Source organism: Sturnus vulgaris, chromosome 3, assembly GCF_052056855.1.
Source record: "Sturnus vulgaris isolate bStuVul1 chromosome 3, bStuVul1.hap1, whole genome shotgun sequence".
In the NCBI taxonomy this organism is placed as follows: Eukaryota; Metazoa; Chordata; class Aves; order Passeriformes; family Sturnidae; genus Sturnus; species Sturnus vulgaris.
In genome coordinates this window covers 75757588-75777900 of record NC_142245.1, presented here as the reverse complement: position 1 = coordinate 75777900, position 20313 = coordinate 75757588, and the positions used below count along the sequence as shown (strand labels likewise).

At 36.1% G+C, this 20313-nt stretch overlaps 1 protein-coding gene across 29 annotated transcripts in view; it reads left to right on the top strand.

The window, feature by feature from the left end:
- LOC148224426 (uncharacterized) overlaps positions 1-18755 on the top strand; it is a 227952-nt gene extending 209197 nt beyond the window's left edge. For 26 of the 29 annotated variants that reach the window (XM_088162013.1, XM_088162010.1, XM_088162012.1 and 23 more), the window contains one exon: positions 1190-18755. In XM_088162013.1, the coding sequence (XP_088018139.1) occupies positions 1190-1269 (80 nt within the window). In that variant the 3' untranslated portion in view covers positions 1270-18755. The remainder of the gene's footprint in view (positions 1-1189) is intronic. The other 3 variants (XR_015802571.1, XR_015802575.1, XM_088162016.1) reach the window with 1 other exon arrangement.
- Positions 18756-20313: the final 1558 nt, after the last annotated feature.

Here is a 20313-nt window from a genome sequence, read left to right as displayed (position 1 = left end):
TTGCCGACATTATTTGTAGTAGAGAGAGCACAGTCCTTACACTTAGCACAAATTATGCGTTTACCAAACAAGCAAAGAAGTTGTGTGCCTTTAAAAAGTTTTTCTTAGCAGTGTATTTCATATTTCCTTAAAAAAAATTAATGCTTTCCATAGTATTGCTGTGACATTGTGTACTATAAAGTTTTAAAGCCAGACACCTTCTAGCAATAAGAACTTCAGAAGCAAAGCCTGCTGAAACCAGCTGAACTGCTTCAAAAAGAGCATCCTCCTCTCAGGGATCAGCTATTTTTCCCAAGTTTGAAATTCTAACCTGGTAAATAGCATCAACAGGGGACTTTTCCCCCAACTCTTTTGGAGAACCCCACAGATATGAATATCTTCAAAGGAGGCTCTGTTAAAAAATGTAACAGTCTTCAAAGGGGAAACACCACCCTCAGCAATCTGAAGTTCTTTAAAGTGGGAGCCCACCAGCACTATGAATCCTCTAAGGACTAACTCCCAGAGCACTGTGGAAATTTGTAAGAGAACAAGCTCTCTCTCCCAAATACCCAGTAGGCTATTATTTTCCTTTAAAAGGACTCTTACATGTGTACATTTATAATTACAGAAAGGGTCTTATTTAACCAGAGCCCTGTAGAACTCTCTCACTTTTAAAACAAACATTGATTAAAAGAAAAGAATGACAGAGGAAAAATATTTGACTTTGCTATTTTCCTTTTTTCTTTTATTTATACCTGATCTCAATATAATACACCAATAACACTTGGCTCGTGCAGCTCTTTTGATCTCTGTAACTCGAAAGTATTCTTTGAGAGTTGTGAAGAAATATTCTCTGAGCAGAGTTTTCCACTTATACTGCTGGTTAAGTGGGAGTCCAAATACTTTGGTAAGAAGCACATTTATCACCACTGTAGCATTGCTGCATGTGTCCTTCCAAGAGGTACTTTCACAAATAAATATTCAAGGGTTTGGGGTACTGGCCTCCACCCTCCTCCTCTGTGTAAGAATTTTATTAGATAGGGGTAGCTAATGGAGGCCATTGAAGCCATTATCAATTGCCAGGTTGATTACATTCCAGGCATGCCATGAATGTCCAGATAAGTTGGGCAATGAGGCCAGGTGACTCCAGGAGAGGGGAGATGCTGAGGTGGCTTGGGCTGCTCATGAGTGTCCTTGGGTACCTTTCCAGATATGGATGTGGGCATGTCCTTCAAGAAGCAGGGAATTTATCATGTGCTGTTGGAAGGCAGAGGAGCCCTGTTTTGCTGAGATGGAGTATGGCTTGTCTGATGAAAGTGCCTGTGTCAAAGCCAGCAACTGAAGTCAGTTCTCCTGAGTCCCAAATCAGAAGAGTGGCTGGGGCTTTTTGCATGTTTTTGCATCATCAGTCAAGAATACAACTACATAAAACTGAATTTTTCCTGACCCCCAGGGTCTGTGAATGTATAACTCAAATGCTGAGATTTACTAGTAAAATTTCTGACTTGTTGAAGAAATGACAAGAATAACTAAATTTTACCTTTAGAAGAAAAAACATCATGCTCCATTCATGTATTTATTAGCTCCTTCTCTTTCACAATGCTGTATGATTTATGGCTTCTAATGTAACTGTAAAATCTGAACCTCTCGTATCTTATGTTTAGTGATGTTTGATGGTTTGATTTCCTGCTACTAAGCTGATCCAAAAATATGTGCCAAGAATATGATGCCTGATAGTATCCTCATCTTTCACAATATGGAGGTAAAAAATCTTTTGCAGTATATGATAAATATCTTTATACTTCTTTGATGATAGAATAGTATGATATTTGTCACTTTTTTCTTTTTTCCTAACTAAAAATATTCTATTTGGAACTTACTTAGATGTTTGGGTCTGATACTTACAAACACATTTATCCCATCAGTAGACTGACTGTGTTTTGCTGTGAAGCACTGGTAGTTGCAGCAGTGTGTATATCCAGCAGCATCATTGGCTAAATCTACTTGCCAGTGTGAAGGAAAGAAGTGAGCAGACAAGCCAAAGGATACTTTAATAGTTCTGGGCAGGCTGCAAGGAGTCTTTAACTAGTTAGAGGAATTTCCTTCCATTATGAGATCTGATAATTAGTCCCTCCATCCAGATGTGATAGTCTTTTGCTGACTTTTTTTTGCTAACATTTATGCTAGGTGGGAGAATTTGATAAGAGAGAGATAGCTATGTTCAGAGCAAGCTTTCCATTGCTGTAAAGCTCTCATGGAGTCCAGATGTCAGAAATGTGGATGTAGACATGGATGTAACCTAATGCTTCTGCTCGGTAAATCCTGTATTTGGATATGAAACCTAAGAGAAAGGACAAAATTAGTGGAAGTTTAAACTGAGAATATTCGCTCTCTCGATTCAGCTGAAGCAAACTATCTCAAAAAACAGAACACAAATCATAACAAACCGTAAGTTTAATGTGTAGTATGAAACGCTGAATTTTTTCTTGTTGGAATTATGTTGGATTCAACAGAGTTACATCTGAGACAAATAAAATATGGTTATTCACAAGAGCTGGGAGGAATGTTTTTTTCCAGTGAATCTTACTTAGTCTTAGTAATGCGAAATTTACAAAGCTCCCGACAGAGGAGAAAGGTGCAGAAAATGTCTGTAGTACCTGTATTTTCCTACTCTTATGTTAACTGCTAATAGCATAGAAACCTTAAACAATAGTTTTGAACTGCAGAGCATTTGTCAGTTTAAAACAAAAAACCATCACGTTTAAAAAATGAAATGTTTGAGGCACACTGTAATGCTCAAGCCCAAAAGGAAAATAGGAAGACTCTAAGTTTCCTGAATCCCGTCCCAATTATATTTCATTTAATAACACTCAGTGAAATATCTGGTGGCAGGGGAAATGAAACTACATGATTTTATGGGATCATTCATCAAGAACTAATTGAAGCCTTCATACAGTTTAGTGCTGATAAAACACTGTAACAATAAACAATAACAAAATTCACCAGAGAAGGATTTGTTTTGCCGTGAGGAAAATGGTTCGGTTTCATCCTGGGGATTCCTGGTTAAAAGAGTCTCCAATTTAAAAAGGGATAAGCACAGGCTCCTGTGCATAATGACAGAGTGGGAGCTGTGGCAAATGTATTAGTATTGCTCCAGTGGAGCTATTCTCATTGTAAGTATTTGCTATTGTGTGTGGCTGAGGCAGGATGCAGAACGACCAATAGGATTTTTTAAAGTTTGATTTTTTTAAGCAGTTCCCATGTAGTTGTATGAAAAGTAAATTACAGCTCCAGCACAAGCAACTGAATTTCTGATTTCAAAGTTACCAACTAGTCTTAGTTTTATTGACTGCAGAAAAATTATTCTATCCTATATTTCTTCACAGAATCAGGCTACTCTTACAGTGATAGTTCTTTTTAATACATGCTAGAGTGATATCTTGTCAATACTTCAATTGTTGAGATAAAACATACTGTCTCCTTATTTCTGATCTATTTTCTGTGATCAGAATATTTTGGTAGTCCAGAAACACAGAAAGGATTATGAAGAATGTATTAATTTTGATTTTAAAAAATGAAATAATTAATGTTTAATCAATCTGCATTGGGAACCCAGGGAGGTTCCTAGGAAGGTGGCATTATAGTTCAGGGGTTCCAGACCTTACCAGGCCAACTCAAGCAAATAGTCTCTGTTCTTCTCTTCTTGTCTTCCTTCTGCCCTCTTAAAATGCAAGACTTTCTGGATCAGGAAGTTTCATGCCACCTGTCTGTAGAACAGTGGGCCTCTTTAAGCTAGCTAGTACAGTAAAAACAAAATTAAATTAGAATAAATAACATGAATGAGGAACAATACCAGATAAGTGATTTTATTCTAGATCATGCAGCAGAAAACCACATGCTTTACAATATTCCATCTAATCTTGGATCTTTCTGGATGATCCTATCAGAGAAAGGCAGGAGAAACAATCCTATTTTGCTAATTAAATCTACTTTGGTATTTTGCTTATTAAGATTAAAAATTTCATATATCCCTAGAAACACCCTCCTGAAATTTTAGTGGTTGGTTTTCTTGTATGTTTATCTGGTTTATTTTCTTTTCTTTTTTTTTTTTTTTTTTTTTTTTTTTTTTTGGTTTGGTTTGGTTTGGTTTGGTTTTTTTTGTTTGTTTGTTTGGTTTTTTTTTTGTTTTGTTTTTTGTTTTGTTTTTTTAAGGGAAATAGAAGGCTTAAAATATCAAATAATAGCAAATAATATTTGGAGTCTAGCTTCCCTGCGTTTGGGTATACTTTTCCCCTGAGATGGGCATGTACAGATCCTTCACCTTAAACCAGTCATTTCTATCATTCTCTGCACTATCATGTTGGCCATTAGTACACCTGCATCTCTGTTGTAGCTGTAAAAGCAATAAAAGGGGGCTCAACCAGATTGGGGATCCCCAGGCATGGTGCTTCATGCCTGCTGGTGGGTAATTTGATGGACCTTCAACACTCAGGCTGCTTGGGACTGTGCAAGTGTAAATGTAAAACAAGGTTCAAATTTTGGCCAGCCAAAGACCAGAGCAAATTGAATCTAATTCCATACTTCAGAAGATGTCATATCCCCAGAATTCAGAAATATTTAACCTGAACTTAAATCAGAGATGATATATAAATGAAGAGAACACGTGAAGACATGATACTGGTCAGCTATGGCTGACCAATCTTTATTTAATGGTAGATGCTTTTGAATCACTGGTATGCAGAGCTTGAAAGGACCCTAAGCTTTCAGAGTGTTACATGTAATGAAATATTACTTTTCTATATAAGTTAAACTTATATTTATCCGACTATGGCTACATTTTCTGAATTTCATTTACCTCAATAAAGTTTATTAAAAATAATAGCATAATATTTCACATTATAATAAAATAAAGAAGTTGTTATGTATGAATGTAGCTGTTTCCTCTGTATCTAATTAAGCAAAAGTTTGTTTTTAGCAATCAGCCAAAATGATATCTTTAGGATTGTCTTTTACAATTGTTTCAAGGTTTCTGGATGCTTACATATTCCAAGCATTTTGCACTTCAATTTTCTCATTAAAGTTTCCTTTTTCTCTTAACCTTTCAGTGCCTCTCTTTAGCCTCTTTCCATAGTTTCTGTATAAATACTTCTATCTTGGACAGCACAAGCCCAAAGCCATAAAACACAGGACAGATTCTCAAGTGGGAAGATGCACCAGGCACCATCAGCTGGGGACAGAGATGATGCAGTGTTGGCATTGTCTCTGGGGACTATTTGTGCTCTAATTGACTGAGCTATAACACCTACCTCTTCCATTATTCATACCTAAAAACAGTAGGAATGGAGTGAGCAGATGTGGCAGCCCTCACTACACCTGTCCTTTCCTGCTCTGCAGTACATGGCTGTGCCCGTTCCGAGCACAAGCTTCAAAGCAGGAGATACAAATTCCTCTGCTGATCTGCCACAGGGACTTTGGCTGACATATTCCATGCATATTTTGTTGCTTTGCCAAATCTGGAGGATAATCATGTGTATCTTTGCAATATATTATTCTTATGCATAGTGAGCATACCTTTCTCTGGATTTCAATGGGACTTTTCCTAATATCTCTCTGATTCCCATCGACAATCCTATCTTTATTAAAAGAGCATGCATGAGCCACCCAGGCTTGTCAAAATCTGAGTATTGCATATTTCTCAATAAGTATGTGCTCTGACATTTTTACTTTTAAATTCTACATGGCTAACTATATTTGTTAAACTATCATCTGATTTTGTTTTAGTGCAAGAAGCTAATCTTTGGCTTTTGAAAATTGCCAGTGTTTTCACTGAGTTGTAGGCTGGTTTTCAATTTGCCCAGAAATGTCTGTGAACTGATCATAATTAAAATAGTGTTAGCAGGTAAAAACAACAGAGGAAGATTTATTTCCATCTGGTATTTTCATAGCCCTTTTTGTGTGTCTGTGTGTGGATTTTTATTAACACAAATTAGGAAATACATTAAAAAATTAAAAGCTCTGGGAATTTCTGTGAGCAGCATCAATAGTTTCTATGCAACGGCCATAGCTGAGGCTGCCACTGAATTTTCAGTAGTATCTTTACCAGTATTTCGCTGAGTATCCTTAAATTTAAACTTTGATTCAGAAAAAAACATGTGGGCATATCATTAATTCCCACTGATGTAGACAGGTGCCTAATTTTCAGGATATATTAGGAGTACCCAATTGCTCTAAATTGAACACAGACTTAAATGCCTTGCTGAATAAACCCTTACCATTGAAATCGAACCATGGAAACAATTCAGCTGCACTGGAATCAGCCACATTTATCTATTATATAATGAATGGAAAGCTATCTGAAGGGTAGCAGTTGTGGCACTGATAATATAGGTGCTTGAGAAATGGAAGCGATTGCATCAAGATGTGCATGCATGTGCATTATTTTATGGGAAAAATAGGTGTAAAATTATACATAATGAGTAAAAATAGGATGCATTTTTGTGTAAACTCCTCTCACGTACAAAAATGAAACAGAGAGAAATCATTCTTTGTTACTTCTCATCTATAGCTATTCCTATACTTCGAGGCTGGGAAATTAATATGGGAGCAATGTGAAAAAATTATCAAGTGGTTTATCTTTCTATATTATTAACAAATATTAGTAGTATATAGTGCTTGCCATTTAAGCACTTTGAGTCACATGAAGTTGTGCATGTGTTATGTGAACATAGACTTTTAGCTGCTCCTAGCATGTGCTGTGCCTGCCTGACAGGACAGGGAGAGAAATTTCAAGCAGCTTACTATTTCCCCACCTTCAGCTTGGCAAGTTTAAACAGTTCTAGCTTTTGCTGAATGACTTTTTCAAGTGATTGATATTTCACAAGGAAAGAACAGCATTCTGTATTTATTTTTATTCTTCAGGTCATCTTTCTTGGGACATGGGAAGTTGTAAAGAGCCTCAGAGTAATGCACATTTGCACCTTGGCTATCCTCCCATCCTTGCAAGAATCCTACATGGCTAGAAATCAGCTTTACCATTTATTTTCCACATCAGACTGTATAAACTAGAGAAATAAGGAAACTGAATGTTAAGCATAGTGTATTTTATTGATATCTCCTAAAATGGTCACTAGTGGAATTTAGGATTAAATGTACCTAACCTAACCTTCAATGCTTGCAGTAGCAACGTCCATATCCAAGTTTGTCACCCCAGATTCCTTTTTTAGTGGCATGGTACTTCTATGTCAGTAGCACTCTAATTTATATTTAGGGATATATTTTTAGATATAACTACCATCATATTATAAATATCTATATTTAGTCAGATAAAACCTACCTCTGGTACCTTAATTATATACTTTCATCACATACCTTTTTTTACTGAAAGAGCTGTCGCTGGGCAAGCATTGATGCTGGTCTTTCAGTGTTTCAGCTTCTGTTTTGTGTGGCAGAAATAACAGTAATATTTGTGGTGGTAGAATAATAAGCAAGCCAAATAAAGAAAAGCCCTGCCCTTACCTGGGATCAGAATGCCTCCTACTCATTTGTCTGGGCTCTTTTCACAGAGGCTGTATCTGACTGTGCTCTTCCCCCTTCAAAGATAAACCAGAATGCTTAAAGACAGGAGTGAAAAAAAAAGAAAAATAGACAGGAATAAAAGACAGAAATAAAATACTCTGTGTTCCACAGTAGACAAAATAAATAGAAAAACAAGACCAAATGGGCTTGCTTTCATTCTTTCATTTCAGCAATTGTATCACAGCTAGAGGAAACTCTACAGTAGATATGTGTTTCAGAAAAGCCTATGATGTAATCCACAACATAACAGAAGACTTCCTGGTTCTCTAAAAATTGCTTACAACATAGTAAAATGCCAAAAAACCCCCATAACCAGAATATGCCAGAGGAAGAAAGAAGGTCAAGCATACCTCCTAAGAGTTGAGGTAGTATATTAAAGAAAATTAAGATATTACAAAGCAAAATACCTTGAACAGTTACTGTGAGTGACCCGGGGAAAGCAATTCCTGCTGCCATAAAATCTGACAAATGGTTCAACCCTGAGAAAGTGAGCTGGACCCCAAAGCACACACCCAGCTCATCTCACTGTTTTACAGGGTGAGTCCACCTGCTGTCTGCCTTGGATCACTGACACTTTCCAGGCACCTAGAAAGTTTTAAAGACACACAAATTATAGCTACTACACACCTTGAAGGCTCTTCCTGCACATTTTTTGCTGCCTGAAAAACCCCATAAAGAGGACTAGTAACACCTAAAAAGTATTATGAAACAACAGGTTCACTTCAAATCCTTCTAGAGACACCGTGACATCAAGTGCCCCAGATCCCTAAGTCCCACTCCTTTCTGCCTCAGCTGGGTGCTGTCTCTGTGCTACAAATTACAAGACACAGAGGGTACAGTGGAAATGCTGTTACATGCAGACCTCTTTTTCTGTTTGTTGCACAGTCCCTTCCCTATTTCCAGTCTTAATTTTAACACGTTCCTTGAATTGTTAATCTGTTTGTGAGGCAACTCCAGTGCTTTACTAGATAACTAAAAAACAATCTCAGATGGAATAGTTTTAATTTCCAGTCTGAATTTATTTGTGACCAATTTGTAACCATCTAATTGTGTGCCTGCACTAAATGGGAGTTTTCCCATTGAGTGTAATTGGATCAGGCCCCAAACCGCAAAGACAGCTGCTCTTATTACAGCGTGGAAAACAGGCAGGGTCTGGGTGTTACTGCATAATGACAGCAGTAAATTATATTCCAAGGGCAAGATCAGAAGCTGGTGTAAATCAATACAACTCAACGGGCTTTTAAAAAGTTATATCAGTGTGTGCAAGCTGCAAGGTTGGCCCAAACATTTTCTCAGTAGATTTTAAAGCTCATCCTGTTGCATAATGCATGCTAGGGAATTACTTGCAGCAGCTCCTGCACCAAACCTAAACCATCTGACTGAACCCAGGCTTGTATTTCAGAAAGTCATCCAAACTTGATTTAGAGAGTGTGTATCACGGAGAATATACCCCACTCCCAGAGACACTTTTCAAACATTTACTGTCCTTGTTCTTAAAGAAATCACTTTATTTTCTTCTTCACTAAGATGTCACGTTCTAGCTAGATTTCCTAGCTCTTTTTTCCTAATACATGTAATAGCCTCCTCACTCAAATTTCCTCTTCTTGTATTTGTAGTTCTGCAAAACTGTTGTTACACCCTTTAGTCTCCGTGCTCGGTAGATGAGTTGATTAAACTTTTATTTTGTCTGGCCATTATTTCACAGTTTTTCAGTTAAACCATTTTCTAAGGCTTTTCTAATTGTTCAAGCTCACCACACTGGTTGCTTTGCAGGACGAGCAAGTAGCTTCTGATGCAAAAGTTTACAGTCTAATATATTTAACTAGAACTAGAAAAAGATAATATTTGTTTGTTTCCTGGGAGAGAAAATAAGAAATAGCAAACAACAGCTACATTAAATTGACTATGGCTCAGAGTTTTTTTATAAGGAATGATATATTTAATGGAATTACTCTGTGGAAGAGTCTCTGTTATTCCCTTTGAATTCAGTGATTTCTCTGTTAGGTGAGATTTTGAAAGACGTGCAGCCACACTCCTTGAAGCTAGTTCTGCAAGTGTAATCAACTTTGATTTACCTGAAGATAATAGTAAAATTCACTAGTTTCCAATTACAGGAAATAAAAAGGAAGTTTTCCTGTAGAGAAAAATACTCACTCTATTATTGTATGAATGTTTTGTGAGGACTTGAAGAATGCAGTTTCATGTCTCAAAACACTGTCCCCATAAGAGAAGCCACCACAACAGAACCTGAGATAAGTGCAGACAGCACCAGGAAGATGCTCATTCCAGGCCTGGTGAGGCAGATCTGGGTAATGCACCCAGATAAATTTCCCCCCATGGCAAACTGTGGGACAGGCAGCGAGGGCTCATGCACAGGGCACCCCACGTTATGGGAGCAGCACCCACACCCTGTGCACACCCAGGACCAGACAGCACAGAAGTGACACCTCCAGAAGAGCTACTCTGGGACCCACCCCACTGAAGGCCAGGGTGAGGAAGGACCAGTGGGGCACTGCAGGAATCCACATGGGATGATAGCTATTGCTTAATTTTTTTCTCTCTCTCTCTTTCTCTTTCTTCCACCCCTCTTCTCTCCTCCAATTTCTTTCTATCTCTCTAGCTCATGTGTACTCTTAAATAAAATCTGTATCTGTAAATAAAATCTATTGACTTCAGCACATGGTCTCGTCTGCCCCTTAATTCAGGCAGAGGCATTCATTATAATCAGTTCTTCATATGTTTTCATAAAGGTAAAAGTGGTGATAACTGACTTTCATGCTTGATATGTCTTTGGGTATGTTCTAAAGCTGACCAGGCAGACAGTGCCCCAACCTAATGTTATCTTGGTCTTCAGTCCTGAGGAGCAATGGGAAGACAGTGCATTAATAGTTTAAGTACCTGCCTTTCTTCCATAAAGAAATTTGGCTAAAAAGGCTTTACTGGCCTAAGAGTAAAGGGAACTTCTACTCCGAAAGCACAGCTGATAGCTGCAATCCATGTATATTCATTGTTATAAGGTTTTCAGCATTATGAACTATTTTGGAATATCTAAGATGGATAAAAAAACATGAGGACTAGTGACAAATAAATATATTTACAGTTTGGAAATGGGAAAAAGAGTTAAAAAAAGGTCAAATATGAAGAAAAACAATTAAACCAAAATATGTTCAACTGGTTCATTAAAGCATAATAAGCAATTAAAAAGCTTGTATTTATTTAGTGCTGTGAGAATAATTTGAGTATAAGCCTTGTTAACTTCAGTTGTCCAAATCAAGGAGGATCTGTCAAGGAGGTTCTCATCAATCTTGTATAATGACTACAGAAGCATTTAGCTGATCTGAGGGGCACAGCTGGATTTTCATCCAACCCTTTCATTTGGAAGCTCTAATTTAACACTTAGAGGAAAACTCCTGTGTTGTTCTGTCAAACTTTGTCTGGATAAACATTTTTTTAAAGCAGAATTCTCCTGGCAAATAAAATTTCAAAGTAAAAAGTATTACTAAAGGTATATCTGTGCAAGTTGCATTAATTTTGTAGTAGTGAAGGATGCACCCCACAGAGATGGTTTCACCAGACCACCTGGATAAGTCAGCCTTGCAATCATATGGAATAAGACAGAGATTAGACTATATCTCATGAAAAAGAGTAAGAATATTAAGTTTACTCCCAAGATTGACAGAAGAGCAACAAAATGCCACAGGACAATGTGAAAAATACTGACAAAAATCCTGAAAACAGAATGTATTGGGCTATTCACAGCACAAATTAAAGAAGGGAGGAAGATAGAGATGCAAATTTTAAATGTCTGCACACAAATTATAAGTGTAAGATATGCGAGAGATAGAAAATTTAGAAGGATATCATGGAATAATTTCCATAATTAGAGTAGGAATGCAATCTGGTTCAGGAAATATAGGAAAATAGGAAGTTTAGATAATATTAGGAAGAAATAACATCTTATATTTTCCATTAATTTTATTCAAGTTCTTCTTTCAATGGGTTTTTCCCCTTCCAAAGCCTAGTGGGCAGTCTCCATTTTTCTTCTGGGTACTTATTTAATCTCTGTAAGATTATTGGTGAGATGTAAAAAATGTTAATTTTGATATCATATAGTAACATTAGTTAATTGTATTTTTCTTATGATAAATAACAATTTATTAATTGCATTCTTCTTTGCCCAAGAAAGAAGACTTTGGCTTATTTAGTTATACCACACTTGACATCACCTGTATTTCTCATACTCCCACATGAGTGCTGAGGGGGAGATTGTGGAGGCTAATGTTTGTTTAGGTTAGGATAGGCTAGGAAATAATCTTTATATACAGCAAAATATTTTAAACATTTCCAAAATTTCCTATTCCTCGTCAGCCTAAGTCTTCTTGTATTTCTTTGAATTTTTAATATCTTCTTCCACTTAAAAAAACATGCCTTCATCAGAACAGAGTGGTGGAAGAGTGCTCACTAGACATAGAGAATATAGAGATGCAGGTCCTGGCATACCTGCTCTTTGCTTCCTCCCTCTGTCCTGATCAAAAGTTAACCTCTTACCCAGAAGTGATTATTTTTTTCTTCCGTCTCTTTTTGGGAGGAGGTGTTCAATAATTATTTCAAAAATACTAAAAATTTCATTATAAATAAATAGTTTATAACAGTTTGATATATCAGCAGATAATGTAGGAGACATCCTTCCAACAGTGCATCTATGTTTATGTCAAATGTAAGAATACAGTTCATGATCAGTCAGAATGTGAAAGGAGTAAGGTCAGGATAAGTATTTTCCTTGTAGTTGTCTCTGTTGGCTTTTAAAAAGTTTTATTTAGCTACATCAAGATTTGGTGGTTTATAGCTGTTGCATATTTATAAGTTCCTGGCTAGAATGTACAGAGTGTAAATCCTCAGATAGGTCATCCAAGAAATAGCACATTTTTCTCTCTGTTTTTTCACACACAAAAGTAAAATTCAAAATACGGTATTTAAAAACAAATCTGAATTTTCAGAACAAAATGATAGTTTTGGTACTGCAAAAAAAAAAATCCCTAGCAAAATAAAAACCAACAAAACCCAAATCCATACCTTTGTTTCTTCATTATTCAGTCTTCATTCTGATACCACATATATCCAGACCACTTTCACTGTACCATCTCTGACCTGTTGTCTTGTCTTTTGTCATTTTGGACTATGCAGTGACTTTTCCCGTGACAGGTGAAATACATAGGCTTAGGTTTTTTCCAGGAGAGCTATATTGTTATAATTTTGTATGGCTGACATAAATATTTTTGATGGAATGAGTTATAGGAGCAATACACATTGCAATTTCTTACTGAAGTACATAAAACATGCAAGTTAAAATACTGCCAAGTTTTCTGGCCTCTTCTGCCTATAGAGAGGCACTGAACAGGCATCTGTTAAGGAGCATCACATCCTTGGTTACTAGCAAATATTTTTATTAGTATGTAAGTCATGCTAGAACTTCTGCTTTTACGCTTTATGATACATAACCACAGCAGCACATATTCAGTGTGAGAGGAGCTTGTTCTGGAAAGCAGTGCTCTCCAGAATGCTTTAAACACTGTTGTAACAAATGCAGCAAACAGTGAAATGACAGCACAGAGCAATTTAGATAGATGACATCTCATACCAATACTCTGTTTAATATAAAACATAATAGTGTTCAAGGAAATTTATAAGGCTCTGCAGTACTTTTTATCAAAACTTTCAAGTTAAGAGATTCTGCAACCATACCTTCTTTGTATAGACTATAAAACTAATGGATGGAGTCCTGCTAAAATTTGCTTTAAAAGTAGTGGGACCCCAGGCTGGGTGATCTCACATTTGGATGTTCCCTAACCTCATCAGCTTACAGAAGTATTCTCTGTGTAGCCCCCATTCTTAATGGAAATCTCTTGTTCAGAGGACTGAGGAAAAAAATCTTGAAGGCATAAACTGCTCTCCTCTTCATCTCTTACTTTCAAGAGAAGGAATGCAACCTAATTGTAAAACATATTTTTAAAGCAAATATCTTGCAATGCCACAATGCATTTTTAAGACATACTTTCAAATTGAGAATACTTAAAGGTTTCTGCACACAAGAACATTACCTAAGTGATAGATTTCCTATACTGAAAGGTTTTTTCATGTAAATTGCTCAGTAATTACATTTCAAAACTACATTGATTTCTTATATGTCAATATGTATTAGAGATTAAATGTCCAGTTCCTGTCAGGTGGGTGAGCATTTAAAGTTGGAGCTCTTCTGAGAGATTGTTTTTTCAGTAAGGCTTGGTTTTGGGATATTTTCTACTTCTTTTTAAAAGCTCTTTTTATCTTATGCTTCCCTTTGGCTAGTGGATCTCTTTTCTCTTCATTTTCACTCCTCCACATTGCTTCTTAGAAATGATTCAGTGAAGCAGCACTGGCCCCCTTGAACAAAATTCCCAGTGTACGTTGAGAATTTATCTTACTTCTACTACGTGTTATAATTACAAGTTCCAATCAAAGTACATCTTTTGAGTTACAAGTTTGTGTCATTGCTTTAGTAGAAATGCAAATGTTATGTATTTAGCATGCAAATGAAGTGAAATAAATATAATGCATGAAGTCTGTATTCCATCTCAGAAGTAATTGTAATGTGTAATAAGGGTTCAGCAGCCAGGTTTGACAAGAGAGAAGGCACAACAATTTTTATTTACTGCAAGAGCACTCATCTCTGTCTGACCTCTCCTGGTTCTGGTGACATTTAATGTAAATTTGGCACTCTGATTTCTATATGTGATGGCAGGCATAGCTGTATTACTTTTGCTTTTTTTCACTGGCTTAGTCACAATCATTTTTACAACTTGATGCTTCTGCATATAGAAGTGAGTGTCTGTGTTTATGAACTACAGAACGGTTTTAAGTCAGAACAAATGTGTACTGTCTACCAGATGATGCTTTGTGAAAGTGCTAGAAATAGGACACTACCAAAATAATTCTTTATTTGGTATGTGTCTGAGCTTCTAGCACATCAGAAATTAGCTAAGGGTTGAACTGGGATGACTATGCTCAAGAAGTACCAAAAGAGTCATCCTCCAGAACTGACTATTGAAACTCACTTGGACTGCTAGCCTCCAAAATACACAGTGGCAGTGGTTTCTGTAATTTGCCTTGCTTTCAAGAAAACAGATTTTCCTTTCCTTTTTTTATACCTTGTGAGCAATTTTATTGGTGAATAATTGTCCCCCATTCACCTTCTCAAATACAGTTTAACAAAATAATTTTTACAGAATTTTGTCAAAACCTTCTTTACCTTTTTGTTTTAGTTTTATTTTTATCATTTCTTTTCCACATGTCAGACTCCAAGTTTGTTTTGGGTGATAAAGTATTCCAATCTTATCATCATCCTTTCAATATTTCTTCATCAAAAGAAGGGTTGAGCATAAATTCACACATTATTTAAAACATAAAATTACCTGGAATGCATACCAGCATGATTATATTAATTGATGCAACCTCTGCAATCTACATGACTTGTGATGTAGTACAGCTAAGCTTCTTAATTACTGACTAGTTAAATGTTGCAGGGTGTTTTTTGCAAGCAAGTGAAATAAAGCATTGCCACTGTGCTTGCCTACAGGTTTCTTCAAAGCTTTATTTGTAAATGAAGCTAGGAACTGCATTACTTGTTTGGGTTTTTTTGTAACTATAGTCTGTTCTTTACTGTAAGTTTAAGTTCAATCTGAAATTAAGTGAAAATAATCTTAAATTCTAATCAGATGTGCTTTATATTTTGTTTTGAATGATTTGGGGGTTTTATTGTTTGGGTTTTTGTTTTGTTTGTTTTTTTTTTCATTTTCAGTGCTGTTCTATTTCAGCCTTGCTCTGTTAGAACCTCTCAGGGTAATTGGCAGGCTATAGAACACATCACTACTGCTGCTAACTTAGTTGAAAAGATTCTGGTACCTAATCAAAGCAAAGTTTCGCTGTCTAATATCAGTGAATATGGATATATATAGACATATATCTTTCTTTGGTACCTGATATGTTTTAAAATAAATGACCAGGAGTAGGGAGAAGAAATAGGTCATGAAAATTGAGAAAGGAATACTTATCTGATAAAGACTCAGTGAAATCTAAGTTATTCGTTTTACAAATATATGGAACAACAATAACAAAAAAAGAATAGCTGAAATTCCCATAATCCAAAAGACAGTTAGAATCAAGGGAATGGCCATTTTATACTGGTGTGAGCAATAAATGGCCTATTGTGTATATTTATTTGTTAGGAGTAAACTCTTAAAAGCAATCTGCTGTTTCACAGGAGGCAAGTGAAACCATTTCATTATTGCAGTAATGTAATTAGAAATCTCATAAGCAATCAAGCAGCCAAATTTTGCACCAGCTGTAAGCAACTAAAACAAAAAGTGACAAGTGGACCAGTAAGTAATGAATTACAATAACCCAGATGAGAAATAAAAGACAAAAGTATGAGTGTCTTGGCATCCCCAAGAGAAGTAATGTCTATAGGCTGGAAATGATCCTGGGACAGTAATAAAATGGCTTTGGAACATCATTAATATAGAAAAAAAAACACAACTTGGAATAAAACCTAATTTTTTGTAAGCTGAGACTTTTGGGAAGTATATGGGTGTCAGAGAGAAAAAGCTAGAACTTGGAAATGAAGTATATAATCTCCATAGTTTGTAAATGTGATAAGCAGTGTTTTTTGCTTCTACCTACATGCAGGGTAAGAAAGTGGAATGATCTCCAAACCTCCATATGACAGTCCTGTTTGTAGAATGTGGAGCTGTAGAACATGGCTGTAGAACATGGAGATTTGGGGCCCATCACCTCAGCTGGAGGTGATGCAGGCTGGATTGCAGCGTGGACCTTTGATGGAGACAGATTCCAACTCTGGGATGATTGAAACTAAATGAGATAAAGCCTACCCAGGGAATCTTAGGGAGCAAATTCGTGTACTACTTTGGCATATCAGAAGCTGAAGCTAATCAGTCCAACAACAAAATAAAAGTGAGTGATCTTCAAATGAGAGCAAAAGAATAGTAATCTCTGAAAATATGATTTCTTTAAAATATCTCTTTTGCACCTGAAATTGGTCCTGCAGGGCAATTATGACAGACAATCCCAAATTATGGGTGCATGAGTGCTGCTATCTGATAATTTTTTTAATTAAAATATCTGTCAACAGCCACTCTTGGCAAACATGTTTAGGAAATTTCCATTTTCCATTGACTTCATAGGTCAAGTCCTGACCTTCCTGTGGGAAAAAAATTTGTTCAGATACACAAAGCCTGAATGATATTAGTGTTTCAGTTTTCAAAGGAATTCAGGAGACTAAAAGAGCAAATTCATCAAACTGCAAGCCCTGAAAATGCAAAAGGAGCCTGAGTTTCTGAGCATCTTGAGCATATCTCTTGAGCCGTTATAATGCAGATAAGGAGCCCGGTGTGAGATGTGCAACAATAACTCTGCATTGTTCAATTTTCCTGAATGTCTGACAAGTATGTGTGGCTCTCTCTATACATTTATGTGCATGTGTCTGCAATGCTTGATCTCACATACTGTAAATGTTAATGGATAAAGAAAAATGCACTAACTGTAGCTAGCAGCTGCTTTGTTGATTTGTTAATACAGATCGTACATTGTAAGGAATCTGTAATGAGGTAAAACAAAAATACAAAGACATATAAATTGGGAGGTGGGAGACCAATAAAAATGACACAAAAAGTGCCCTGGGCAACAAGAAGCTCAAGAAGTACTAAATACTTAATCAAGCTTTAATGTATATGTCCTCTGATTCAGCCTTCCAATGTTGCTCCTTTGGCTTAAGCTCAACTTTTTTTTTTTTTCCTGGTTGTAGCACATGTTGATTTGGAACTGGTAGGCTTTCAAAAGAGCCTTCATTTTTCAGGGTATAATCTTAGTCTCAAGGAGATAAATATTGTGGTGTGTTGTTAAGAATAAGTGTCATTTGGAAGGGATAAAAATGTTACAGGGAGGACATTTTTCAAGAATGGAAATGATTCTGCGCGGCATCACTTTGACATCCTCCAGCAAGAGAGGAACAACAGTTCTGGGATGACATTCAAAAGCAAGTAAGACACATCTTAAAGAGCCAGGCATTTTACATGGGAAACTTCTTCCTTTTGTGAAAGTGCTGGGCTTCTTCCTTGACTTCAGGCTTGTCACTCTCTCCTACAGAGGTGTGAAATAACATAAATAGATTTTCTATTGCAACCTTGCCACAAAGGTTAGTTTTAGTCTTCCATTTAATTCACACTGACTGAAATTCATTCTTTTAGAGACAGGAAGCATAGACTTGCACTGCTTAAAACCTTGATATGAGGGTGATTTTCACTCAGGCTGCTGATCAAAGGGAGATGTCCACATGGCGTTAATACATAAAGACAGAGTTCTTAATGATGCATATTTTCTGTGGTGGATCCAGGATTTCTTCCATGAATCCAAAACTCAGCATGCACTCTTTCCTTCAAATTCTGTCTTGCAGTAGTCCCAACAGGATGAATATGTTAATCTAACCCTCTAAATATTTTTAGTCTTGAAAATGTTGGACTCTGACCTATATACTATGTGCTTTACTGGTATTTAAGTGAATATGATAGTATATGTATATGTATATGTATATGTATATGATGTATATGTATGTATTATTGTAATATGTAATATTATTTAAGCCTATTGAAAATGTAGATTTATATATGCTACTTTGCATTGAGATATGTTACATTCACTCCAGCTGATTCCATGCTGTTCCAGAAACCTGGTCCAAAGATTCAGTCTTCAATTCCCCTTGCCAGCCCTTCCTCATACTGATATCATGAAAATAAGGAACACCAAGGTGTGGCCTAGAATTGCTTTTCACTCAGGGCTGATGGTGGTGTCCAGTTCCATAATGGGGGAAAAGTAATTTTGAAGTTACAGACTTTGACCTGTTTTGTCATTCATGTCTTTAAATGTCTCTTGCTAACTTCCCAAGAATAAACTTGTTATATAACATATTTTAATAAGTCACTTAAGTAACTGCAGATGAGCTCTGTAGCTCTGGGCTGTAGTTCAAAGCAGCTGGTTTGCAAGTCGTGTTTGAGAGACAAAACCAATAGAAACCGTGTAGAGTGGAACTTGTCATCTATAATGTATATTAAAAAAAAATCAAATTAAAATAAAGTAATATCAGATCTGTTTAATCTCGGGAATTCTTGACTTGCTTAAAAGCTTAAGACACACATACTAAATGTTCTTTTAGAAGGTGTGTCATTACTGTATTATTTTCATTTTCTGACATTAATTGATCCAGACTAATTGCCTTCTGCCAAATTTCAGTTTGAGAGATAGTGCCTTGTTTATTTATTAATTTACTACAAAACATCAAAAATGCCCAGTGGGTTACTGAAAGCAATGATCAATCACATCTCATCTTAGATTATGAAGTTGATTTTATTCTCCTTCCTTCTTCCTCTCACCTACTTTTATTTAATTTCTTGAATGAGCTGCAGTTTGGGGACTGCCTGGAACATCTCTATATGAATAGACATAAAGGATTCCCACTTTCAGTGCATCCTCTGATCTCAGCTACAGAGCCAGACACATTTCAGACATACCCAGGGCAGCATTTTTGGAAACAACAGGAAGATCTTGTCACTGCCATATAAGCCGTTTTGCTTTTATACCTCACTTTTAAGAAGAAAAAACCTCATTGGTTCATCTTCAAAGCTAAAAGTCTACTTATCAAATTCCCCCCAAAAGTTTTTTAATCTATTTTTTAAGACCTTAAGGTAGAGGATTATTTCAAAAATACTGATAAAGAGGTAGTGAACACTATGACATAATATGAAGACTTTTATTGGTTTACATGGTATCTACAAATCACATCCTAGGTCTCCCAGACTATATATCAGATGAATGAAAAATGAAGAAATTAAAGAGTTAAAATAAGATGACTGTGACAGATTTTCAGTCATGCATCCATCTGACTATTTAATGATAATCCAAGTCACTGAACTGAATTCACACTGCTAAATTTTTGAATATTCTAAGTGATGATACAATTGACTGATAATAGAATAAGTCAGACAGAAAAGCAGAAGAAAGCCTTTATATCAGGGTTTAGCTTCATTGGGACAGGGTACTTCATCTTTTTGGATCTATTACTGAAAAAATGGGAATCATGCTTGTAACTAATACAGAACCCATACCTATATACAGTTCAAATATGCATGAAATTGCTTATTTAAACAGATAAAGATAAGAAGAATAGATGAAAATTATGGAAAAGAGGGAAAAGGTTTTCATGGTTTACAGATAAATAACCAATAGAGCATATTAGTGCTAAAGGCAGCTGTTTTAGAAAAAACTCTATCATAAAGTACAAGTTTCGTAATTGAATTTTGAGCATGATAAAAGTCTTAATACATTACTTAGATGATCCACAGCAGGAATATGTATAGAAGAATTTCTTATGTCAATGAATCCTGTCTTCCTTTATTGCAACAACGTAGTCCTTAATTGAGACAGATCATGAATCTTTTTCAAAGGGGGCTAATTTTTTGCCTTGTCCCCTTGAAAGGCTGTTTCAAGATCTTGCTTCTTTGATAATTAGAAATTTCCTTCCAACATTTTCTGTTTCTGTTGTTGCAACAATTGCTACTTTTCATGGGTGAAATAGGAAAAAAATCTTCAAAATATTTCTCTGATGCATAGACTTTCAGATGCAGTAGCACAAAATGAGCCTATTGAACAAAATAT